We start from the raw sequence: 27,938 nt of genomic DNA on the forward strand, positions 1-27,938 counted from the left end.
GCAGAGGTTGCAGAGTTCCTGTAGTGTGTCCCTATCCACCCTGTAGCACTCTACAATTTCTACATCATGTAGGTTGCGATAAGTTAAATGTGGCCTGAAAACTCTTCTCCTTCTCAGCCTACGCCTATTGGCAGCAGCACTGGCCATAGCATCTAGTACATACAAATGGATTAAAGCAGCAGCAACCCCTAACATTCTGTCTGTACTCCAAAAGTTTTGACATCTGCAGTAAAACCAGCATGAAGTCTACATGGATGCTTTATAGCTTGTCAAATAGCTCCACCATGTTGAATTGGTTTATTAGCATGGAATTCAGCTGCTTATGTTGTAATTAGCATATTTGAAACACAAAGACAGATGCAATCCATTAATAATCTACACCATTATAAAAAGGCAAACGTGTAGCTAGCCAACTTGATGGTGAGGAAAGTTGTATATGTTTGGAAGGCTGCAAAAATGCTCTTTCTTCAGGATATTTCTGTATAGAGGACTACTGAACTTCATCAGTTATGCTTCCATTTTGCACCTATATACTACATATGCTTGAATGTATTTAAGAATAATGTGAAGCAAAGGTTTTTATATTTTTATCTGTATGCATTAGCTAGAAGTATACTGATGGCATGGGCATGTTTGTCAAGCTATTTCAGAGGTACACATGGTTGACAACACACAAAAATAGAATACAGTCTGATAAATATGTAAAAATGTTTCAAAGCACGTGCTCTGATAACCCTTTTAGCATTTCAAAGATGTTTTATTAGCAAAATGGGCCTTTGCCTGTTCTTTTGTTGGGGGGAGCAAAGGTGAGTTACTGTTATGGCACAAACAAGGATACATTGCTCTTGTTACTCCCCTTGTTTTGCATCCTGACTGTTTTTAGTAGTTGACATCTGTAGACTGTTTTATGTTTCTCCAGTGGGTAACACTGACTGGCTATCTTTTTTATTTTATCTGGAAACAGTTATTTTGTAGTTATGTGATACTTGTGTATTATACTTCTGTTGTCTTTTAGGACACCTACAAGTATGCTACTCAGGTGTGTCAATTCATGTAGACTCCTCTTAACGAAGGGGAAAATCAAGTAATGGTGGGTGGGTTTTGTCAACATGGGGAAATATGGCATGCTGGATGCAAATATGGCAGCATACTGTCCAACATGTGAATGTTGTGGGCAGCCATGACAGAACATATGAACAGGTGTACTACAGGGCCACTGACATGATCACTACTGCATGCAGGTGAGCAGCTGCAGTGGGCCATGACCAAATGGCTACTGGGGGAATGGCCTGTTAGGGAACCCCCACTAACCTCAATGAACATTTCCTGGCCAATATCAGAGATCCAGAGAGCTCCCAGGAGAGTGAACCATAGCATCTACTGAATGTGGGCACAACACCTTCCAAGGAAGCAAGCAAATCCCAGGAAGAGCTTCTAGGTAGGCTTTGTTATCTGAACAGTTGAATACTGTTGTACAGTAAAACAACTGAACTGAATAAGTTAATTCTGTGCCACATGCCTTTTTTTGGGAGGGGGTTGAAGATTGCTACAGTTATAAGCTTAGGTTGGAGTTGTCAGCCACATTCTTGTTGACATTAAACTTAATGCACATATAAAGGGATAAATGTATTACCCACTGTGTTACTGTTAATTGTGATTATGTTGCTCTTTCCTCTTGCTTAACTTCTTCCAGGACCACCTGGATTACAGATGAGTATCTCATCTGCATATGGTAAGGTAAACATTTTTATAACAGTACTGCTTAGCAGTTTAAAGAAATACTGTAGCATGTGATGTTGATCTCAGGCCTGTAGTGTGTATTGCTGTACTGCCTGTAATAGTGGCAGCACTGTTAGTTTGTTAGCATATATTGCACTACAGTAGTGCAGGTATTAACTTATTCCTGTGTTTCTTGCTTTTTATCACAGGTGATCATGAAAGTGGGGGTCTGGGCCCTGTGCCACCAGATGTCAGTGTATCAGCAGACTCTGATGATGATGGTGGCCAAAGTGAGACACAGTCACGGAGGTACACAGGTTGAATCTGACACTGAGGTTGACATACAGCCATCCCCTACATTTCCATCGGACACAGCCAGTAGGCCTACGCCTACCCAGTCCAGTCAGCCCACAGATATTGGACAGGTGGAGGGTGAGGACATTGATCAGGGAATTGTGGCTACTGTGGCTTCAGTGCCTGTTGAGTCTGGCCGTAGCCAAAGTGTGGGCAAAGTGCCATAAAAAAGGATTGATAGGGGTGCTCTAAGGGGGGCTGCTGTCCCTCCTGTCACTGGTGCCGGTGTCACTTCCTGTGTGACTCAGTATATGTTTACAGCCATCATGGAGGCACAGGAAACTTCCCATAACTGCTCCAGACAAATGCTCAGCATTATGGATGTGGCACGCTCTGACATGCATGATTGCCACCACCGTTCTGCCAATTCACTGGATCGGATGAATGACACATTGGACCAAGGAGTGTCTGACATGGAACAAGCAGTGTCTGTTATGGAATATCTGCTAGGACGGGAATGATATCCTTGTGGGTGTAGGTCAGCCACATCATCTGCTGTCAGCCAACATGGCTGTGCCCAGTCATGCTCCCATAATGGCAGTACTTCCACTGCTCCATTAGCGAGTGTGCTGTCCAGACCCAGATGTGGCAAGTCATGGGGTCATGTTGCTGGGGGTCACCATGAAGGAAAGTCATCCAGTAGACATCAGTCATGTTCAGGTAGCAGCACTGAATCTGACCTTGGATGTGGAGGTGCCACTGCAACTCCTGGCAGACCCAGTTCTCATGGTCGGAGATAGCAACAATCAACTGCCACCTCTACCATGCACGGCTCACACTTGTCCAACAGACCAAGACACAGAGCTAGCACAGAGCTTGGCTGTATTCATGCAGACATTCACAAACCAATTTCACCTGAAGGACCCCTACAGACACACACACAACAGTTACTCATTTTGTCTCACTGGACATTTGTTGTTTTATCCCAATGTCAGCCTCCTTCTCTTTCTTACTCACTCGCACACTCTTGGCCACCTTTTGTGTCAGTCCAGGCTTCCTGCCCCCCCACACACACACACACACACAATGTCCTGTGCAAGTGATGATAATTTTGCCATGTCCCTGTTTTCTATCTTTTGGATTCAGGGATAGAAAAGCTGTGTCGGATGCTCATGGTGCATAGCTAACTTTTAGTGCTTAGTATATCTGCTTTAGTGTTGCTGAACTGCTCATTGTACATTTGACTTATATTGGCTATGGAAAGTTAGACAGTTGATAGCATCAAAATTTTGCAACTGTAAAGTAAATGCTCTTGTAAGGGTTGCAAAGTCAGAAAATGCAATGTGTATCACTGTCTGGGGCAGATATTCTGACAGCTCAGTCATCTGTCTCTTCATACAGTCCAGTGAGGTACATTTCAATTCATTAACTTCAACATGGAGTACAACAGAGATGCAACTGTGCTTGTTGTTGAGAGACTAGAGAGTGCATGTATGACTTTGCAGAACCTGGCACCTGACAGCAGCTGACCGTGACTTTCTCCTTGTACAACCTGGTGTGGGGGATATCTCTCTCTCTCACTATGGATTCAGCTAAGACCAAGACATTGGTTTTAAGGTGTTTTGCCTCAACAGCTTAATGGCTGATAGACTAACACATTTCTATTTATGTGTAGTGCGTTCCGTTGGGACTGCAATCTGTGCAGGTTTGCATTTGCAAGGTCTCTGCTCTTTTGGTATGCTTCTAATGACTACCTCTGTGTATATGAGGTTATGTGTTGTGCACTTGGTCTGTTGAGGAGGTGAAGTGTGTGTGTGTGTGTGTGTGTGTGTGTGTGTGTGTGTGTGTGTGTGTGTGTGTGTTGACAACCTGTTAGATATCTGATTTGTTGTCAACTGAGAGAGAGAGATCAGTTATTCTAGATTCATTGTATAGTTGCATCTCTCACATATTGTATTTGCAATTTTTATGAGTAAGTGGTTGCCAGTATACATGAGGCAATAGAAGCCCAGCTTTCTAAAAACACACATACCCTTATTAAGCATATTTAGATGGTCATTGTTAGAGCAATTTTGTGAGCAGCAAAATTGGGCTTCTCCAACAAACATAGGTGGCAGTCAAGAGGTGACTTTACAATCACCCTACCAGTAGTGAAGGTTGCGCTTGAACAGGGTCATTGAAGAGCACTGCTTCACATGCAGTGGGAGCCTATAACAGAGGAATGTGAGTCCCCTAGAGATACATCTGTCTCCCCTGCATGTTTTGTTAATATCACTGGCTAGGATGAGAACCCTAGCACAAGTTATTCCTGTTCAACTTGATTTGCAGATGTCCACCATTTCCAGTTGGGCAGGGTCTGAGACTTCTCTGTAGGTCAGGCATAGGTCACCTCTCAGCAGCTTGCAGAAACAGACTACAGTGTCAGGCCTTGTAGTCTTTTCATGTATGTAATGTTTGGAGGACCTGCATTCTCCCTGTCACAAACCTCTATTTTTTTCTATTTTTTCTCCAGTTCCTGTAGTTTACTGGTGAAGTACAGACAGAAGGGACCTGTGTACTAAATTAGTGGTCTGATAAGGGTGGAGCAAAACAGAGAAATGAACTCCCTGGTCTTGGATGTGATGTCCACATGTATAATATGCACAATGCATAATGTGTGTCTCACCACTATGGACACATAGTGATGAAAGTGTAGATTGCTATCAACATGTGTTCACAAATCTCACAACACTGTGTTTGAACTTACATAATTAGCAGGTGTGCTTAATTGTCAAAGGGGACAATGAGGTACTGTTTGCCATAAGGTTCAGTCTGAGTTTGGCACCAATCACCTGTCTCTGTCAGCCCCTTCTGTAATGTGTTACCACAGTTGGAGAAATCTATACGAGTGTGTCCAATTAACATTCATCTGCAAACGTGGTAAACCACACGCCACCTAACACAGACTGTACTTCAGGGAAGTAGTTTCCATACAGTTGATGGCCCAGCACAGACCCTTGTTGCCTATCCAGCTAGTACTGTATGGCTTAATTCCCAGATGGAACATTTTCACTATGAGACATGAATGGGGGATATTGCCAAAGGCCTTGGATAACTGAACATACGCGGCATGTCCTGTTGTCTGCCATCCAGGTGTTCGGGGTCAGTATCCAAGAAGTTCACAAAGGTCAGTAAGCAAGATCTACCATTGACAAATCCAAAATGGGTAAGTTCAAGTGTGTTGAAGGTCACCTCACTCCCCGTGGGTATGGTCCATACCTCTCAACTGTACAGATTTTTGCAGAATATCCAGATTTTTGCCTTGTATTTGTGTCAGTTTCTCATAAAATTGTGGTTTTCTGGCAAATTATTGACAAATTATTGAGGGTTGAAGCCAGAAAATAATGTCAGACGTCTGAGTTTCACACTTCATACTCTTCAGAAAATTCATGCTAATAAAAGCAATATTTAAAAAAGTATTCCTATTTTTGGGCCTTTGTCCATCCATTACTGATGGCTTTGTCCATATTTCTTGCTCTAAAAGGTTGAGAGGTAAGGTCCATTTTGATTCCTGCAATAGCTATGCAGATAAGGCTTTTTAGGCGTATGGGTCAGTAGTTGTAGTTCTGCAAATTACCAGATTGATGTGCATTGCACAGCACACAACATCTGATATTATATTTTCTAATTTGGTTGATGTATGTGTGGAAAAAGTACTGAGACACCAGGGTTGTAGTGCTTGGGGGTGCCAACACATGGATGTATTTTAAATATATGACATACACTTAGATAGGGCCCTCAGTTCGTAATGTTTCTCTAAGTTGAAACACAGTGTTGAGAGACTTGGGAACAGATGTTGATAGCAATCTACACTTACATCACTATGTGCTCATAGTGGTGACACACAACCTGTACTGTGCAAATCAAACACATGGGCATCATATCCAAGACCAGGTGGTCATACCTGTGCTGTACTCCACCCTTATTACACCAATAATGGAGTACAATGCTCAAATCTCTCTGTACCTCCCCAGATACCTGCAGCACTTGGAGAGAACATAGGGTTGTGCTTGGGAGACTCACAGGCCTCCAAACATGACATACCTGGAAAGACTGACATACTTGTCACTGTACTCAGTATCATGCAGGCTGCTAAGAGGTGACCTATGTCTACCCTGCAGAGTAGTCTCAGACACTGGCCTTCTGTAAATGATGGACATCTGCAATTCAAATAGGACAACTATAATTTGCTCCAGGGTTTTCAACCTAACCTTGGAGATAAACAGAATATGCTGGGGAGACAGACATATCCCACAACGATTCACATTCCTCTCTAATATGCTTCCACTGTATGTAAAGCAGTGCTTCTCAATGATCCTATTCAAGCGCAATCCTGACTACTAGTTGGGAGACTGTAAAGTCACCTCTGGGCTGGCAGCTATGTCCCTCAGACAGGACCCGTTGGTGCTGCTCACAAACACACTCTGCTAAAAATGACGATCCAAATGTGCTCAATAATTGTACTTGTGTTTTTACACAGCTAGGCTTCTAAAGAGGCTAGTGCTATTAGGCTAGTAGCCTCATATGAACCTATGAAGCTATGTGCTTATGCAGGCCTCACAACCTGTTGTGAACCACATAGCCTGCTGATGTCCTCTATAATAAGTTCACCTGCACTCTTGTATAAAACAGACTTGTGCCATGGCTCTTGTTTAACTTACTGTGCTCTATACTCTGTGTACATAGGTAGGGGTTCTGTCCTCACTGCAGTCAAGTGTGTGTGTGTGTGTGTGTGTGTGTGTGTGTGTGTGTGTGTGTGACAGAGAGCTGTTGCTTGACATTACAGAGAACATTTTACACCAGCATGTGGGACACTCCTCAACAAGCACTGTTGGTGACATCAGCTATATCACATTTTGGATATGCAGTACTCCCACCAGGGCAGGATCAGGCAGAAGTCACTTCAGCCTATACAATAAAGTTTACAGTGACATGGTTTTCAATCTATCCACATAAACCATGGCATGGTGTGCAGCCCTGTGTTATTTTGCTGAATAATCCCTATGGTCTCTCCAGTTGCTACATGTGTTTGGTGAGGTACATGTAAATAAGTGCATTGTACTCTATTAGTGCTGTAATGAGGTTTGACTACAGTGCTGTCATACAATCCTAAGATATCAACAGGATGGTGTGACTTAGGATCTACACAACATAGGCTTTCAATAGCAGTGTGGACAGTTGATGGTCAAAGTTCAGCAGGACTACTGTCAATGTTGTGATTAACATGGAACTCCACTTTTCAGATGGACAACATTACAAATACACATTTCTGCATTTATTTGTAGATCATGTGCCTTTGTCACCATTCGGTAGTGCATTTTAGCTCCTCCTGTACTATGTTATCGTCTTTGGTGGACTCAATGATTGCACACAATATGCAGGAATCTGCAAACTTGGTAAGGCAAAGGGCATATACTTTAGCCTGAACTGTCAAGAAATACAATTCAAACAGTGAAGGGCCAAGCACAGATCCCTGGGGTTTGCCAGTGGTAACAGCTCTAATGATACAAGTTGATTCACCAACTTTCACATGATGTGTTCTCTCAGTGAGCCAACTGTTTATCCATCAAATGACATAAAGTTTAATCCCCAGCTTGGGGGTTTTCTTAATGATACCAGATGTGTGAGTTTGTGTCAAAATCCTAGGCCAGATCATAATAGGCAGTATGTACTGTCTTACCTTTATCCAGGCCTATCAGATGGAATCAATGTGCTGTGACATCACAGATCACCTATGGTGTGACCCAGCCCATGCACCTTCCTGATACAGTTAAATACACAGTTCAACACACCCTGCACACTGCGTATGTTCCCATACAAGTTGTACATCAACATACATCCACCTGAGCTGGGGGGACAACACCTGATGCATACATGTATAGAGGCATCCTGACTCTCCTCAACTGTGAGGTAGACCAACATGTCATCATGGACCTCCTCAACATGTACAATAGTAGTATTACAGATCTATGCAACAGACCTGTGTGAGTTGTTACGGCTACATCAAGTCCATTACATCTGATAGATGTCCTCAAAGAGGTCATAGAAGGCATGCATGATGACAACAGTATCATCATGTGGAACCTGAACATGTCAAGGCATTTGATAAAAATCTACACTGAGGTATTCAATCAACACTGTCATATGTAGCCATGAACATCTATATTACCTAATGGGTCGACCAGTGTATGACATACGTGGCATCTCACTATGTTGAAATGTGTGATGTGACATATATTTCAGGTCCAGTGATTAGGTGGTACATCAGGGGTGTCTGCTAGGCCTTTTCCTGCCAATTAGTTCAGTGATGGATATCAGAGATGACATACACGTGCTATGTCTAAACAGCTGCCTAAAGGATTATAGCTTGTGGACAATCATTGGCACCAACTGTGTTATTAGCATAATGCAGAAAATATCAACAGATACCAGAGACTGCTGCCACTGCCATGATAACACCTGCATTTACAAGACACATGGAGGAATTTGTTGAATCAGGAAACAGACAAACCACCAAAGTATAATGTGGACATCAGACTCTGTAATCATACCTATAGGTATGTGACCTGTGTCCTGGGGTAGAATGTAAGTGGTATATCCACAAGCCTTTGGTCACACTGCTGACTACTCTCATGAATGTAACAAAAATACTGGGTATGTGTAGGACATGCACACCAAAGGTCATAATAACCATGGTTCCCAGACTTCATCACACCAATAACTGAGTGCAATGCATCCTTCATGTACCCCCTACACATCTTCCAATAATGTGTAACTTGAAGTGTACCACCTTTGTCACAGTGCACTGACACACAGCTTATTGGCCATACCTAGGTATTCTTTCTGGGAAATATACATGACTGTCTGATGGTGAGGAACAACAACAGGTTCATAGGTGTTTACTAGACTAATGACCAGAAGGAACCTTAAGCCTAACCATGCATTCTAAATCTCTAACAAGTCCGGATACCCTTGAGGAGCATGGGAGATGAACCATTTACAGGTTGCCTGTGTCCATCAGAGACATAGGTGCCAAACCAGGGATTAATTTCCTGTTCCCCATCCAACTGTCAAAAGTTGCACTTGAATTGGGTTAGGGAGGAACTCTGCTTCACATGGATGGGTAGCCTGTTCCAGAGACATTGTAACACATTCCGGTGTTACATCAATGCCATGTATGTCCCTACTGCTGGTTATTTGTCCTCTCATTAAGTTGGCCTGTGTGCAGATGCATTGCACTAACACAATGACGGCTATCTGTAAACCCCTGGTGATTATCATGGCATTGTGTGCTAATCTGCACACTGTAGGTACTCTTCCTTGCATTGAATTGCTATCCACTTTCATTGACAAGGTTTCGCTATGCGTAAACCCTGGTGATCATTGCAGCATTCCGCACAAATCTGCACACTGTAGATGGTCTCCTTTGCAAGAACTGCTAACTGTGTTCGCTTATGAGGTTTCACAGCCAGCAACACTGTAGTGAGCTGTGAACTGTAGCTTAGGCACACAGCACCTCATTAATATGCACCAAGCACTGCAGCACACCTTCAAGCAAACATGCAAACTGCTTGTAGGCTCTGGGAGAAGCCTACATAGAGTTTAATGAATCCCAGGGCAAGTCTTTTAAATTTCTAATACCATGACAGGAATAACCCCCATTCCCAAGTCAGGGTATAATTAAAGTTCATGATATAGTATTGTTTCTGTCTTTGATGGTAGCCAAAAGTGATTTTCACAAAACCGACAATGTGCCCAGAGCTGACTCCATCCTTAATTCCTACAGAGTTACATGCTTTGGTAGTCTTTTTCAATGGACCTGTTGCTCCTACTATGACTACTACTACTACTGGAATTGTTTGCATAACTTTTTTCCACATTTCTCTTTTTTCTGCTTGCAAACTCTGGTATTTTATTACTTTGTCTCTCTGTACACAAGACACTATAATCATATAGCAATTTCAATGATCAGTGCTACTTTTGTCTTTTTTTCCTGGACTACTATATCTGTTTTTCTTGCACCTATTTTTTTCAACTGTTGGTAAAGGGTGGTGCCATGTGATATGAAGATAATGCTCTACAATGCATTGTAGTTTGTGTTTGCAGTGCATCTCAACTACAATGCTGTAATGTTTGCACAATCCCTAATGCAACAATTTTCTTAAATTAGTGTGCCTTTCAATATACAGGTCCTCTGCCATGAGTGTATCCCTCCCAGTAACAAGATGTGCAATTATTTCCAGTACCTCGACGGCCTGTCTCTGTCTTTTTCCTTGTGTTTTTTGTGAACTCCGGTAGTCGGATTGCTAACAGACGACATTTCAGGGTAGTTAAATCTTGAACCAAAATATTTAGAAGCAAAAATATACTGATGCTTAATAGTACGTTGGTTATACTTAGCACAAAACTGACAGCAAGGCACGTTGTGATCAGGGCCTAGGCAAGGAATACAGTACAAATGAAAATCCTTATGAGGTGTTTGCTTCCTACAAGTAATGCAATTATTAACTTTTACTGACATCAGTAAGGAGCAAGAAAAAGTTTCCCCAACGGGGTACATAGCTTTAGTTTGAAGACTTTGGTTTTGAAACTTGAAAATGAAAATTTCAGGAGTCGGCTTGCGAACTGCTTCTGCTTTGGGCACCACGCGGCAAGAAAGACTGATTAAAATGGCATCGGCAGCATGTTTTATACCCCTGACGACCTGACGTCAAGGAAGAGGAGACAGCAACCGACGCAGGACCCAAGACTTTGTTATTCAGGCTGACTGAGGGCAACCTGCCAGCAGATTAGCCCAAATGTAATGACTGCAACAGTGAAACATGAAGAACATCTCTGTTGAGTGCACTCATATTCAGGTATATAATGTTGCACAGCTTCACAATACACACCCTACCCCAATTGTATGCCAGATCCTTGATAGATGTCCTCTGCATTATTCATGTAAGGATGCTTATATCACACAGACATCCTTCCCATTCTTATGTCACCTTGTGTGAAAGTCGCAGACAACACATTTTCACTGTACAGTCCATACTATACCATACAGATATGTGCTTGGTGTTGCTGCTACAGCCATCTTCCAATGACATGCCCTCCTCTGCTGTACATGTGGGAGTTTCACCTGTACTCTTTCCTTATGTTTTTTCCTACAATTCATTTGTGTGTCCCTATTAAATACACACTTCCCCTGGGTGATAATTTTACTCGGCAGTCCCATGTCCTGTTACAGATCATGAACACAGCTTCAGTACAGAATGCCAGGAATAGGATATCACAATACTCTGCACTGTAGGTACACTGTCCTGTATTGTGTTTGGACCATATACTTCACATTCATACCCATCAACTGTCTAGATATTCCCATGATGGCCAGATATTTTCCTCAACAAATATGTGGCTTCCTGCCATATCACTTGGATAATCTCTGCACTGATGTGACTCAGTATTACATACATGTGAGTGCAGACCTCTCAGCTGTCCTGATCTGTGCAGAATGCACAGTTTTTGTCTCATGTGGGTGATCTTTTCCTCATACCATTTTTTCCTGGCAAATCATTGGCATGACATTGCAGAATGCAGTCAAAAACTGATGGGACATTTGAGTTTCAAACTTCATGCTCTTCAGAAATAATATATAGGTTGTACATTAGCATGAACTATCAACTTCCCAAGTTTGTCCGTGCAATATTAAAAATCTGTCCCTATTTCTGGGCCTTTATCCCCCATTATAGGTTCATAGGTAGGTACTAGGCTATCGGCCCTAGGGCCCATACAAGCCTAGCCAAAAAATGTACCCTGGCTTTCGCCACCCAAGAAAATTATTTTCCTGTGCCCCTGTCGAGCAGAGCCACAGAAGTGATCCCCGGGGTGACTTTCCCATTTCCCATCCAATCATCAAGATTTTTCTTGAAGAGTGCTAATGAGGACCTCTGTTTGACATAGATAGGTAGTCGGTTCCACAGTATGGGATAGCTTTTGTCCACATTTGTTGCTCTAAGAGGCTGTGTTACATTGTAACACATTTCTATGCGACATCAATGACTTATATGTCCCTACAGCTGGTTATTTGTCCTGTCATTAAGTTGTGTTACATTGTAACACATTCCTTTGTGACATCAATGCCATTTATGTCCCTACTGCTGATTATTTTTCCTCTCATTAAGTTAGCCTCTGTGCAGATGTGTTGTACTAACACAATGACAGCTATTTGTACAACCCCTGGTGATTATCATGGCATTGCATGCAAATCCGCTCTTCCTTACATGGAATTGCTATCCGCTTCGCTGATAAGGTTTCACTATGCGTAAAGCCCTGGTGATCATTGCGACAATCCAGACAAATCTGTACACTGCAGATGGTCTCCTTTAACAAGGAACTGCTAACTGTGTTTGCTTATGAGGTTTCACAGCCAGCAACACTGTAGTGAGCAGTGAACTGTAGCTTAGGGACACAGCACCTCATTAATATGGACTGAGCACTGCAGCACACCGTCAAGCAAACATGTAAACGGCTTGTAGGCTCTGGGAGAAGCCTACACGTAGTTTATTGAATCCCAGGGCAAGTCTTTTAAATTTCTAATACCATGACAGGAATAACCCCCATTCCCAAGTCAGGGTATAATTAAAGTTCATGATATAGTATTGTTTCTGTCTTTGATGGTAGCCAAAAGTGATTTTCACAAAACCGACAACGTGCCCAGAGCTGACTCCATCCTTAATTCCTACAGAGTTACATGCTTTGGTAGTCTTTTTCAATAGACCTGTTGCTCCTTCTACGACTACTACTACTACTGGAATTGTTTGTGTAACTTTCTTCCACATTTCTCTTTTTTCTGCTTGCAAACTCTGGTATTTTATTACTTTGTCTCTCTGTACACAAGACACTGTAATCATATAGCAATTTCAATGATCAGTGCTACTTTTGTCTTTTTTTCCTGGACTACTGTATCTGTTTTTCTTGCACCTATTTTTTGAACCGTTGGTAATGGGTGGTCCTATGTGATATGAAGATAATGCGCTACAATGCATTGTGGTTTGTGTTTGTAGTGCATCTCAACTACAATACTGTAGTGTTTGCACAATCTTTAATGCAACAAATTTCCTAAATTATTGTGCCTTTCAGTATGCAGGTCCCCTGCCATGAGTGAATCCCACCCAGTAACAAGATATACAATTACTTCCAGTTTAATTTTTTTTTTTTTTTTTTTAGGAGAACCTGCATTTGTCTGTTTCTTCCACATGTTTAATGGACTTTGTTAACAAGCATGTCTGTAGTTTAGTATCCTGGCCTTTCTTCTTTTGTTTCAATTCACCTTTCTTTAACCATTCACTTACTGTGATTTCTATAATGAGTTCTGTGCAATAGAAAGAGTTGTGTTTTTATCACCTGGTGGATTTTATCATCTTGACATTTTTATACCTGTGTAACTTCAAACAGATCTTCCACTTCACTATCTAAATTTTTTTCAAGTAAACAGACAGAATTTTCATTACAGCTCTCTCTTCCTTGTTACTGTTCATGTCACATAAGCAGCGTGAAAGAAAATTTGGTGCATGAACTAACAGGTTACATTTGCAAAGTTGAAGTTAGTTTCCTGTGTTATATTTTTCATGTAAAACATCATTTTTAAATAACTTAAATTTATATTTTAAATAAATCTTTAAAATGTTTCTGTTCTCTGTTATATTTAAATATTTAGTATTTTTTCAAAATTAACTTTTTTTACAAAACTAAAGAGAGTATCTACTGTGCTTTATTTTATCTCCATTCTGTTATAATTATCTTTAAGTATGGACTACAAGACTAACTTATCTGAATATCATTTTCTTTTTTTATCACAGAAGGATGTCCCCATTTTGCCAATATTCAACAAACCTATTACTTTCTGAATTATACTCACAGTGAAATTTCCATTTTAATTCTCTTGCAAGGTTTATAACATCAAATCTTGCACTGGATGTTTTATAATCCTTATTAAATTGGTCAAAAGTGTCAATCCTACAATTTCTTTCTCCACCCATCTTCCAAATTTCTCTTGGATACAAGCCTCTGACAAGGATTGTGTCAAGATGGAAAGGTATCTGATTTACCAATATATATATTTTTTTAATTAAATTACCTTTTATCCCTGTACTTCATGCTTCTGATCTAAATGATATTATACAATAAATGTTTACTTCTTATTGTAGACATTACTGGTTTAATAATGTTACCTCCTAATTTCTTATATAAAGCTATATAAATTATAAACCTTTTGATTTTCTGTTGTAGAAAATCAATATGTGAATTTCATTTGCCAGTTTCAGCAATTATTATTCCCTATACCCCTAACTCTAGCCGCATCCTTCCACCTAAATGTGACATTTCATGTTATTAAAAATCAGAAATATTTCTATGTATTTACTGTTAAATTAATCACATTTAGATCTTCCTCCAATCTATCAAGTTGACTTTTTAGTTTTGTCACTATAAGGGCTAATGTAACGATGTTATCTGTATAACAGATTATTTGGCATGTACTTCCGTTAATCTTTAGGATATCTACCTGTTCATTATAATATCACTCCAAACCAGCATGAAGATACAACTATGTGGTACCAGTAGATATCCTTACCTTATGCCCTTTTTCATCTCTAGCCACTTAGAAAGTTGTCCTGTTTATTGTTTCTTACTCAGGAAGTATGTCTTTTATACAACTGTCTTATCAAAGATAGTTTTCTGTATCTGTACTCTCTTTTTCATTTTTCCATTAAAACACTTCTATTTACTTTATCAAAAGCAGCTTCTAGGTCCAAAAAACAAGCTGTGGTTTCATGCATAACATTGAGCTACTGTTTTTTGAGAAAACAGATGTAAGTTGGTATTTTAGGTTTTGTATAATAATAGTGGCAATAACTTTAACTGAAGAGTGCAGTGATATTATGAAGTGGTATTTATTCAGATCTGATTTAATCCCTGTTTTTTTATGGCTGGGAACAATTATGCGTAACTTGCATGAAGTGAGACCCAGTTTTATATCCGTTTCAAACTTTTCTTGTACCACAATGTCCCAGTTTCCTACTGATTGCTTATAAGACTCATTATTAATCTGATCCTGTTCTTGGACTTCATTATCTTTCAGCCTTAATGTACTTTCCCCAGACTCTTTATTACTGAATGTACTGAACAGTTCTATGTTTCCATTGTTTGGAATATAAAGTACATTTCCCTCGCTTTTCTTTCCCTTTATTTGTAATGTTCAGTTACACCATATTTTTTTTCACAAACCTTTTTTTTTCACTCAAACCAACAGACATTAGCATCCACTATGTTTTGCACCATTTTCCTTGGAGCCATTGAAAATAACTCAAATGTTCTTACTTTTTTCTCTTAACCTCATTATATTTTCTTTACTTGTCTAAAATAATACAGAACTTTTAACCTCTCTAAATTTCATCCACTTTCTCATTAAACTCCGTACATTCTTTTCTTTACATGCTTTAATTAAACCATTTTAATGCAATTGTTATCATTACCTACTGTTTCTGGTAATTTCCTCTTCATTTTAACTGTTACTTTACCATATCTGTATCCACATAAATAAGCAAACAACCACTTTCAGTTCTACGTTGCACATGTAATCTAATCTAACCTGTTATGATACAGTCTATTACACATTTATAATAAAACAGGGTAAATCTGTATTTTCATTTTCCTTTATTTCTCTGTCAAAATTAATTTGCAAATTAAACTTCCTGCAAATTTTGATAATTTCTCCTCCTTCTGGATTTGCAAACATATCTTGCAAATGTCTTTCTTTTCTAAATAATCCATAAATACACTACATTTGCCAGGTCTTGAATTACAATTTCCACTTCCACATACTGAATTTCTGTTTGAAGACTTAACTGCAGTGGTGGTGCTGCGGTAGCATTGTTGCCTCACAGTAACACGTTGTCCTGTTCGATTCTCAGCTGAAGCGTCTTCTGTGTGGAGACATGTGTGAATGGGCATACCTTCGTTGAAGGATGTGCGTCAGGGCTGGCAACTCGGTATGTAAAAATCTACTGCCAATCATTAGCTGACCTAGAGTTCCGCTGTGGCGACCCCTAACCGGGAAAAGCTGAAAGATACAACATTAAAATACTTTCTTTTTCTCATATAGCATCGTGTACAGTTTTCTTATAAGGGAGATCTATATTAACCAAGTAAAGCTGCCTCATTTTGTACTCTGTCACTATCACTATACAAAACCTGATCTGTATAAGTTTTGATTCAACTCCTTTAGCTTTTTAACAAAAGTCATAAAGCTGCCTTTGATTCTACCATATGTTTTCTTTTGCCTTAACTTCATACCCACTAATAACCTCATTTATATCAAAATCCAGGTTTCTTGAACATGTAGAATTAAAAACTGTTTAATATACTCTGAAGTTTTTGTTTTTCACATTTCTCTTTATTCCTGCCTTATTCCAATATAACATATTCAAACAACCTCATCAGAAAGTCAATTTTCTATGGTCATTTTCATACAAATTTACGAAGTACATTCCAACCTCATCAAACATTTTACTATTCTAAATATATCACATGTGAAGATATGTGAAGGCTGCCAGCCTAGTCAGATAGAATTATCATAATTCTGTCATTTGTAAATATTAATATAAGCCACAGGCTTGTTCTCTTAAATGGAAAAAAAATGGTGTTAAATGTTGAACATCAAAAATGTAATAACAGTGCACTCTTCTGGAAGAAAGCTGATAAGTCAAACCTTGTATAAATGTTTAATCTCAAACTTGGAGCCTTGATGTCTAAACCAGCAGATTCTTTCTGTTGTTTTGAGACCAGAGTTAAATGCTAGATTTTACATATATAATGTCTTTAATTACTGTGGTTTCCTGACCAGGTACAAGATCAAAGGAATGTAAATGTAGAGTTTTTGTTAGCCTGGGAAACCAGAGAATTGTTAAGAATGATGTAATCTAAAATGAGTCAGCAGGATGTGTCATCAATTTAAGGACAAAGAGAATCAGAGCATTTGGCATTTGTCTTCAGAACATCCAACTCACCAGCACTCTACCTGCGTCTGTATGTAAGTAGGATCTTAGACTTTAGTGTCTCTCTTAGAAATACCTAGGAAAACGGAAGATTAGACTAGTTGCTTTCTGTACTGATGTCAGAACTATTCTACTGTAGTATTTTAAGCATTCGCATTTTCCAGTGATCTTTGAACTCTTGACTAGCTCTGTGTAGTAAGTAGTATTGTCTTGTGTTATTATTTATTAAATATTTTTAAACCTTTCAACTGTGGCTGTTTTATGTAGAGATAATTTGGGCTCTAGAGTACAATGCATGTATACAGTGATCTTGTCCAAGCTACTTCAAATAAACCTTGCTGTTCATCACACTTACCATTTGGATAACAATATTGCACAGTAATAATTGAACACCCTTTGATAAAGGCCTTATTAGTAGCTGATTTAGTGGTTGGTGGTGGTGATTACTACCATATAGCCTGGCTGGAAGGGGCATAGCTGGAAAACCTGTGCCAGCCTTCCCCAGGAGTGTCTATGTGTTTGTATATAACCCGGAAAGTGTGTGTGTATGTGTCAGCTACTTGGGCAGGGACACGAAGCACTGGTTGGACAGAGAGGGCGCTGGGGGTTAGCTTGACCACTAGACTGAGATCTGGACCCTATAGCTGTGTCAGTGTGGAGTCTTATTGGGAATCTGGAGAGAAAGGGAGAAACCAGCCCCAGACTGACTGTGATCTTTGGGTGCTCTTAAGGGACATTCTACTTTACTGTGTATGTATTTATTATCCTACAGAATGTGGACGCCCCTCACTGGTGTTAGTGATGAGGATTTAGGCTCCTTGATTGCTGGGCCAGTGCAAGGGAATAACATCACATATAGCAATGTTTGTTGTACCACATACCTATTTGTGTAGTTACTATAGCTAATTCAACCTACTTCTCTCTCCACATGTACACACACACAAACACACACAGAGGCATTCCTTCAGTGGATAGAGCAAAACAATTCTATAAAGACTGCTATGATAAATAACTGACAAAATTATAACAGCAATAAATTGAAAGCATTGACTTGCACACCAATAGATCAGTTAAGCAAGCAAATTAGAAAATCTATAGTTTAAGGTCTTAGCTGAAAGCAAGAATAAATATTGGAGATCAGAGAGATGAATTTCTGGAACTAACTGGGTAATAAAAATAAAACAAGAAAAAAAAGAAGAAATGTCAGTCTATGGATGCCACATTACTTTTGGCATTATTAAATAAATAAAAAAAAGCACAAACCACCAAAAAAAAAAAAAAACAAAGAAAATAGTTAATTTCAGCCGCACATAGAATGCAAAAGAAACTGATTTTCCTAGAAAGCCATGAAAGTCCATACAGTATTGAAGAAAAGAAAGAAAGAAAACCAGCAGTAAACAGTCAGTAATAAATCGGCCTCCCTTGGACTTTCTTGTCCTATCTTCTCTTTGTTATACAGGAGAGATTTCTCACAGCTCATCTTTCTCTTGGGCTCTCTACATGTATCAGATTTGAGCACCTGTTTTTATTAAGTCTCTCACATTTCATCATCACTACTTCAAGACATGGGACAATCTCCTGCTTCATCACAAGATAAATACAAGTTCCTTTATATATTTCCTAAGGAAACATCTTACCACACTGAGGCATTTTAACTACAACTGCTCCCCACCATCCAAGTGTAACCTGCTCAAGTGTAGCTCATACTCTCTCTATTCATAGTAATCCTAACCTTATTCTAGGTGCATTTCAGCTTAGAACAGTCTGCGACACTACAGCAAATCAGTACTGATAGTGTGTGCATACCTATAAATACCTCTGTCAGTACTGGGAAATGTACCATTTTTTATGCAAGACCTCTCCAGTCTGCGGCCTAACAGCAAAACTACTTGTTTTTTTCTCACTGATTATTTACTATTGATTGAAAAGTGTTATACATTGTTGCATCACTAAGGAATGACTAAAAAATACAGCGTATAACAGCATCACGGATTTCCACCTATTTTTTAACTTAATTTTGTCTGTTTTTGACTAATATACTAGAGCTTCTCTTTTTAAACCTCCATTGAAAATGGGTACTGACTGGTCAACAAACTCAAGAAATAAAAAAAATCAGTAATGCTTCTATATCTCAGCTGTCAAATTATTACACTTTCTAAAAAAATAAATAAAAAATAAAAGCAGAAATAAAAAATATGCTTACTGTTAGCAAGCCAACAGGTTCCGGTTGTCTGATCTCCATGTTGCTGTGACTAATGCCCTTAATGGCCATAGCATCAGCTTCAACAGATTTAACATTTTCTTCCATTATTTTCAGGCTGTCCTCTTCTTTAATCTTGTCCTCCAAGTTGCCATCGGAGTCTGTCACAAGGTAGGTAACGATCTCTTGTTTAATGCACTCGAGATTTCCTTCCATCCATTTTAGAGTATTTGCTTCATCATTCTTCAGCTGCTGGATGAGTTGTTCTTCCTTGTCTAGGAGAAACTGGTGCAATTCTGCAAATTCTTGTTTAATGTATTTCTCCAAATTAAAAACATCATCCTAGGAAACATAAGAATAAAGAAAAATAAGTAAAACAAATAGCTCTCCATTGCAGCTTAACTTGTACTTATGTATTTCCTTTAAATAAGTAAAATAAACAAATGGCAGCCCGTCCATTACATGGTAAAGGCATCCATTTGCAACACTGGTGATCTGGGAATGGACTATACTCATATGTCTCAACTTTCGAGTGCAGGAAGCCTGGACAAAGCCAGAAATAATGAGGGGACAAAGACCCAAAATCAAGGTCAGATTTTAAATATTGCTCTTATTAAACAAAGGTTTGCATTAATATGCACTTTCTAAATTATTTGAAATCTGAACTTCAAATGTCTGTCATTTAGTGACTTTATTCCACAATAATTTGTCAGAAAACTACAAATTGGATGGGGAACAGACAAAAAATAAGAGGAAAATTTGGATCTACTTTGAAATTCTTACCAGTTGAGAGGTATGCTAAGCTCAGAATGAGGGGCAACCATCTAAAATGTTCTCCTTTCTGGAGGAGAGGTAATGGGGTACATATCAGGTACAAAGATAACCCTCACAAACATATAACAAGAGTCACTGCAGATGGATGGCTGCATAGTTAGGTATGTGAAGTCTGAAAGGAAAGAACATATCCTGAAGAAAAGAGAAGACAGGTGCTTAATGGGCTACCGTTTCATACAAATATGAGATACTGTGCAACAGATCTGGGACAATACAACGGCCATCTGGATTGAAAAAAAGAGTCAATACAAAATGCTTCTTGGGTGTGTAAGGCTGAGGAGCAAACGGATGGTACAGAACTTCTTCTGTTGTTGTATGGGGTGTGTGTGTGTGTGTGTGTGTGTGTGTGTGTGTGTGTGTGTGTGTGTGTGTGTGTGTGTGTGTGTGTGTAAATATTGGAGATGGTGGAAGTATAGTTGTGTAATTGTAATTTGCACTAACCTACAACTGCAGACATTCAAAATCTTCATTGCAGCAGTCGCCTATGGGATGTATCCTGCCAAGGATACAACTGGAAGGCTTCCAAAAGCTTTCAACCCCCACCTTCTATACTGTCACTTTGGCTGATTATATAGCTCTCCAAAAAGGGCTTAGCCTATAAACAGCCAGAGTAAGTAAAAATCTTCAGGACTTTCTTGACCTCCTAAAGAAAAATGGGGAAGTCCTCCTGAGCAACCATTAAAAAATATATAATATAAAACAAATATATACATATACATACACACACACATATGTATGGATCTAGGACTTGTGCATAAATGTGCAAAGTCCCGAATCCATAATCACTGAACATATATTAACAAAAGCGCTTTCACCGAAAAAGCGCTTTCATTAATATATGTTAAAAAAAAAAAGAAAGAAATCTACGTTTATGCAGGGGGGCTTTGCCCCCCTGTGCCCCCCACATCCCCCCACTTTAAAATTCTCACTCCAAGACTGCACTACAGTGAGGAAAAGGGAATTTTCCCTTATCCACACCGTAGTGCGGTCTCGCAAACAGGCATACTTACGCAAAAGTGCTTCTTCGGTGAAAAGCACTTTCGCGCAAGTATGCCAAACCAAAATTAGTTTCGGTGATTTTCTCTTCGGCGATCTGTACGGATCCCATATTATATATAGACACACAGATATATCTGTATGTCTATACATACATATTATACATATATATATATATATATATATATATATATATATATATATATATACACACACACACACACACACGCGTATAAATATATATATATATATATATATATATATATATATATATATATATATATATATATATGTGTGTGTGTTTTTTATAGTTACATAAAATAAATATTAAAACACACACAAACACATGCACACATGCGTGCTCAAACAAGCAAATACATACACACACCCCACAACAAAAATGTACAAGAAGGGTTTGGTGTGTGGGTGCAGCTACTGCAGCAGTGGAAAATTTGAGTGTCTATGTTACTGATAAGAGCAACTTACACAAGTGTACTATGTCCATTATTCAGACTGCTGCAGTAACCTACAGGTAGTCTAGATAGCTTATACAACCAGGAGGAGAAAATGATAAAGGTAAAGGGTTCCCTGGAAAATGGTCCTAGCAAATCCAGCTGTGGACCTGAAAAAAGAATCTAGTTTGTAAACATATGGATGAAGGACCAAGTTGCTGCCTCTAGAATACTTCTAGAGTCCACCCCATTCCAGTATGCCATTGTGGAAGCTAAGGCTCTACTAAAATGTATCTTAATACTGCCTGGAATAGATAGTGGGAATAAAAAAATATAGAGGACAACCATCTATAAACAGTCTGTTTAAACATGGACTGACCTTTTTTTTTTTTCCAGAACAGGAAGGATAGTTGGGTAGCTTTCGTACTCAAGTTGGCTATGCACATCCAGAGTTTATAGAATGTTTTCTCCCTTGTTTTTTTGGTTCTAGATAGAAAACAGGGAGACTGATGCTTTGATTCGATGTGAACTCCAACTACCTTGGTCGTTGTGATGTATTCCTACTCCGGGCCAGCAATCAAGGAAACTCAATCATCACCACCTAACTCTAGTGAGGGACAGTCACCAAGAGTAAAGACGGATTCACACTATGTCTGTGATACCGTTTCTTGGAATATTCCTTTTTCCCATAGGTATGATGACCTCCGAGTTGGTACACATGTCTGGGGGATATTGAGGGCTGCCTCACGTGGGAGGGAGCAAAAAGAAGTTTTAAGGAGAAGAGCAAGTTTTGAGATTCTCTCTTCTCCTGTGTTCTCTGTCCTTTTTTTTCCGGCTTGTTCTCACTCGGCATTTCAAGTGCCAACATTTCAATAGGGAGACAGGATTTTTAGCCTCCTTCAGTACCTGTTGCACATCTTCTTGAAAGTGGAAGGCATCAAAACTGAATCACCCAGGTAGTCAGTTGCAGTTATTTGATCTTGGGGTGTATCGTACTCCACCTGTCCTGTGTGAATATATCCAGTCTGTGAGGAAGCTTCTGGTAACTGACCCTGGCCAATTCCATAAGGGAGAAATAATTTTGCCTAGGTTGAAAAGGAGCCACTACACTAATTCTTGGAAAGTCTTCCTCAATCACCAGAATTAACCTGGAGATCATTGTGAAGGGGAAATGCATAAAGGAACAACCCCAACCATGGGAATGAAAGAGCATATGTTTCCAGGCCTGCTTCCTCCTAATTCACCCACAAAAATACAATATATCAAACTAAAATTTCCATAGATCCTAAAATTCATAAAATATTAGTTTTCAGACCAAAAGAACCACTAAAAACAAACAAGAATATAGTCAATTTCAGCCACACAGAATGCAAAAGAAACACATTTTCCTAGAAAGTCATAAAAGTCCATAGAGTATTAAAGAAAAAAAAAAGAAAGAAAACCAGCAATGAACAGTCAGAAATAAATTTTGCTTCCTTGGTGGTCTTTCTTGTCGTATCTTCTTTTTCTCACAACTCATCTTTCTCTCGGGGTTTCTCTGCATGTATCAGATTTGAGCATCTGTTTTTATTAGGTCTCCTTTCTTTGGAAGTAAGAGCAATTTTCTGATACTATGCTACAATTTAACCCAGGATTACATAACCATGTATCATCTGTAAATAGTATTTGTAAATGATGCCTTACTTAAAAGCAGAAGTCATTCTACTGAACCACCAGTAAGAAACTTGAAGTGCAGAAACCCCTAAAATTATTACTAATACACCACACGAACTTACATCACTTACACTTCTCTGTATCCATTTTATTCATACACTGGCAAAGAATTTACTGACCTTTCACTTCCCTTTTTTACCTTCCACAGCTCTTACTTCAATTACCTTCCTAGAAAGCCGCTGGGTGACTTAACTCATTCCCTCCAGTACAGCTCTTTTGTGTGTATACTGTTAACTCCTGTGAGTGTGACTTGAGCCATTACCAACTTAAAGTTCCAGAGATATGAATATTTGCTTGAAATGTAAGTGTAACTAGAAAACTGAAAAAAAGCAAACTATGCAGAATACATTAATCTTAACATTAGTAACTAAATTGCAGGCCTTTGTTCAGGGGTTTCTTTTGTAGTTCAAGAAAAGTTGACAGTCCCTCCCCCCACACTACTGCAGAGGTGTTAAAACTGTCACTGCACTAAGAGACCCTTGCAGAATCGATTCCTCTTGAACTACAAAAGAAAACCCTGAGCAAAGGCCTGCAATTTAGTTACTTTTCTGGCTGTAGCTGGATAACGTCTAAATATAGTGTAAAACAAGCTCCGAGCCAAACATAAATGAGGGTGATTAGAGACCGAAAAGAAACCGTCCTTTTACAGAAAGTAAAGAAGATAACAGTGACAAACAAATCTGATTATATGTCAATGGCATGGGAATTCAGTTACTTCCTTATAGGTTCATAGATGTATACTAGGCTAATGGCCCTGGAGCCTTTACAAGCCTAGTCCATAGGATTAACCTGGCATTGTGCTACCCAACCTTAGTTCCTAGTGCATCTGTCGAGTAGACCCACTGGAGTGATCCCTGGGGTGTATTTTCTAGTTCCCATCCACTCATCAAGATTTCTCTTGAAGAGGGCCAGTGAGGTGCTCTGCTTGACATGTATGGGAAGTCTATTCCACAGCATGGGCAGTTTCTGGGTTATGAACTTGTCCCTCCAGCATGTTCTGTTGATTGTGGTAATGAGGTTGAGGTCTCTGGAGCATGTGGTGCAGTGGGATTGGAATTTCTTTTGATATAGCATTTCTAACAGAGCTGGGTCAGACATGGCTTTGTAAGTCAAGCAGAGATAGCCTCTAAGTAGGTGATATGAGACAGAGAATAGTTGTTTGCATCTGTCCACATAGGACAAGTGTTTAAGGCCAAGGATCCTCTTTGTGAGGTACTTTTGTGGCCTCTCCAGTTGTTGCAGGTGTATAGTGAGGTACATGCCAAATGGGGCATTGTACTCGATGACTGGCCAAATGAGGGAAGAGTAGAGGGAGACAATGACCTCTTTCTTCCTGGATGCAAAACCCTTAGTAATGAGATGTGTCACATAGAAGGATTTTCTGACCAAAGTGGCAATGTGGTGGTCAAAACAGAAGTTGCTGTCAACCTGTGTTCCCAGATCTCTTATAACTCCTGTGTTCAGTGGACTACCATCAATGTGGTAATTCAAGGGAACTGGGTTTTTCGCAAGGGGGATGACTACATTTTTTGGCATTGAGATTAAGGTCATGGTTCTGACACCAGTCACTGGTGTCATTGAGGCCCTCCTGTAGGATGTCAACATCACATTGTGAGTTAATAATTGCTCCCAAATTGCAATCGCCTGCGAATTTTCAGAGTCCCTTCGTGTTGGCTTGGACTTCAGAGAAGTAGATACCAAACAGGAGAGGACACAGGACCGAACCCTGTGGGATTCCACTTGTGACTGGTTGGCAGTCCGACTTGGAGTCAGCTACTTTCATATCGTGGGTTCTATCTGTGAGCCAGTTTGCAACCCACCTAGTGATATAGGGGTTGATGCCTAGCTTAGCGAGTTTTTCTATGATTCTGGAGTGGGGAATGGTATCAAAGGCCTTGGCTAGATCAAGGTAGGCTGTATGAACCACCTTGCCTTCATCCACAGCTCTGGTGACGGACTCAAATAAGTTGACCAAGTTGAGCAGGCATGATCTACCCTTCACAAAACCAAACTGTGTAGGATCCAGAGGTTGGAGATTCCCTATATCCTTGTTTATTGGGTCCATGATGATGCATTCCATAACTTTGCATATCAGACTCATCAGGCTAATTGGGCAATAATTCCCGGGGTCTGTAGTCACTCCTCCTTTGTGGAGAGAGATGACGGTAGCAGTATACCAAGCCTGAGGTGAGGCTGTGATTGAACAGGGCACACAGGTGAGGTGCCAGTTCACTCTGTAGCCCATATAGAACACAGCCAGGGATTTTGTCAGGTCCCGTAGAAGCTGTATTCTTGGCCTTGGACAGTGGTGTTTTAACCTGTGCAGCAGTAATACTGGGTGCCTGGCAATCTACTGGCATTGTGACTGGTCCCTTGTGGGGGAGAGAGGGGTAAGGTTAGCACTGACTCTGTCAGCCAGTATATTGGCAATATCTGTTTGTTCGCTATAGGAGGTACCATTGTGCAGTAGCTCAGAGCAAATCTGGGTATTGCTGTGGAGATTTTTACCTTAATTATAGAAGGCCTTGTGGTTGTCTTTACTATCTGCTGCAATTCTGTTTTCATAGATAGGTTTAGAGGATTTGATGAGGGATCTCAACTTTTTGTTGAGGCTGATAGGGAAGTTTTTCCAGTCTTGGGACTTCGCCTTATTCCAGATCAGTTTCCTGCTTCTGTTGTAGAGTTTGTTTATGGCAGGGGACCACTAGATTGGCTTCCTTTTGTTTTTCAGGAAAGCTGTTTTTCAGGAAAGCGTCTTGGTTTTATTGGGTATGGCGAGATTTATGCATCTGTGTACGTGTTAGTGTATGATTCGGCGGTCAGGAAACTATTCGCCATTTGCATGGGTGCTGTGAAGTTAGCCACTTCCGTTTTTAGGAGCCCAAAGTTAGCTTTGGAGAAGTTTTTCATGGTAGTTACCTTTGTGTTGTGGGGGGGGGGTGGAGGGATGTGGATTTCCAAGGTGGTTAGTTTGTGGTCGGATCTAACCAGGGAAGAGTTGACTACTGGTGTAGACCAACAGCCGTCCATGTTAGTAATGACCAGGTCAAGGATGTTGCTACCTCTAGAGGGGTGGTCCAGAGCATTGGAATTAATGAATTCCAGAAAGCATTGGGCAAGTGTATTGGTACAAGAGTAGTTTTCCCAGTTAATGGAGAGGTAGTTGAAGTTGGTCAGTATGAGAGTGTTAGTTTGGACCCTAAGATACTCCTGGGTGCTTAGGAATGTGTAGTGTGAGTCTTGGGACATGGTTGGAGACCTATAGCAGGTTACAACCTGAATCACTGTCTTACCCAATGTTAGCTGCACTTGAAGTATCTCAGATGCATTATGTTGGGCTACCAGTCTAGAGGTGTGCGCATACTTTATGAATATGGAAAAAACACTGCCTTTGGAGCTTTAGTCCAAGTTCTGGAGCTGAAAGTTGTGGAATGAGTTATAGCCTGGTAGTGCAGGGGTGATTTCTGCTGCCTTGAACCAGGTCTCAGTTACAGCACAAATGTCGATGTTCTCCATTTTAACGAGTGCTTCGAGTGAGTGCATTTTGAGATTTAGACTTCTAGCGTTGAGCAGCATGACCCTCAGATTGCATTTGTTTGTAGCTGTTACGGTGGTAATTTGGTCTTTGAAACACCGCCTAAAAAGGTACTATAGGGGTGGCAAGAGCCTTGGCAAGAATCCGGAAGCCCAGCGGTGACATGCAGGCCATCTCTGGCAAAGCATCAAGGTCCGTCAATCATGTTATCCCAGGCAGGCAGATACTGGATCCTCTTAGAATGACACCAGAAATGTAGCCAACTGTTGAAATTCTGCTTGTACTGTGGTATCGTTCTGGGTGATGGTAGGATGTTGCTCAGGGCTAGGGTCATACCTGCCTGGGCTACATAATCCAAGAGCTTCTCCATGTCTCTTTTCATGTAGACCAGGAAGGCAAGTCCCAGGTCATTCACATCCACATGTACAATGACAGACATATTTGTACCCAATGTTGAGGGACCTGAGTGCATGTGTTATGTGGCAGATCCTGGCACCTGACAGGCAGCTGACTGTTACTTTCTCCTTATTCAAACAAAACGAAAAAATGAACTGCAGACCTGACCTGGTTTACTTATTTTTTTTGCCAGCAGGTCTGCAGTTCATTTTTTCGTTTCTCCTTATTCAACCTAGTGAGTGGGACATCAGTGTGCCTCACTATCAAGTCACCTATGACTAGAGTGTTGGGCATGCTGTTTTGCCTTAGGTGCTTTCGCTGAGTGGCACACTGTTTAGGAGTGCTATGTATCTCGTGATTAGTGTTGTGTTGTGGTGGTTGGGTGCGTCTCTGCCATGGAGGCCTCTGCTGTTTGGGTAGATTTTTATCGAGAGCCTCCATGAAGGTGTGTGTATGGTTTGTGTTTTATGTGAAGACAGTGCTGGTGTGTGTTCTGGTTGGCTATGTGTTGCATGTGGTGGGATGCAAGTGTTAACCTTCTCCTCTTGACCAGCTATTCCAGTCTTGGCTGGAGAGTGCGTGCCTTCCAATTTGGATATATAAGTGCATCTCTCACAAGTCTAAGTGTTGGGAGGTAAGAGGAGAGGGTTGTCAGTGTACATGAGGCAGTTGCTACATTGCCTCAGGATGCCCAAGTTCACCAGGTTAATAGGAGAAAGTAC

The 27,938-nt window shown here is 40.2% G+C and overlaps 1 protein-coding gene across 1 annotated transcript in view; it reads right to left on the bottom strand.

Moving 5' to 3' along the window:
- The window catches only part of LOC122814414, a 156,891-nt gene that overhangs the window by 102,147 nt on the left and 26,806 nt on the right, over positions 1 to 27,938 (bottom strand). Inside the window, exon 3 of the mRNA XM_044086997.1 lies at positions 19,294 to 19,632. Coding sequence (XP_043942932.1) covers positions 19,294 to 19,632 — 339 coding nt within the window. The remainder of the gene's footprint in view (positions 1 to 19,293; positions 19,633 to 27,938) is intronic.

This window comes from Protopterus annectens, chromosome 10.part0 (assembly GCF_019279795.1).
Source record: "Protopterus annectens isolate FY-2018-M chromosome 10.part0, PAN1.0, whole genome shotgun sequence".
NCBI classification, from domain to species: Eukaryota; Metazoa; Chordata; order Ceratodontiformes; family Protopteridae; genus Protopterus; species Protopterus annectens.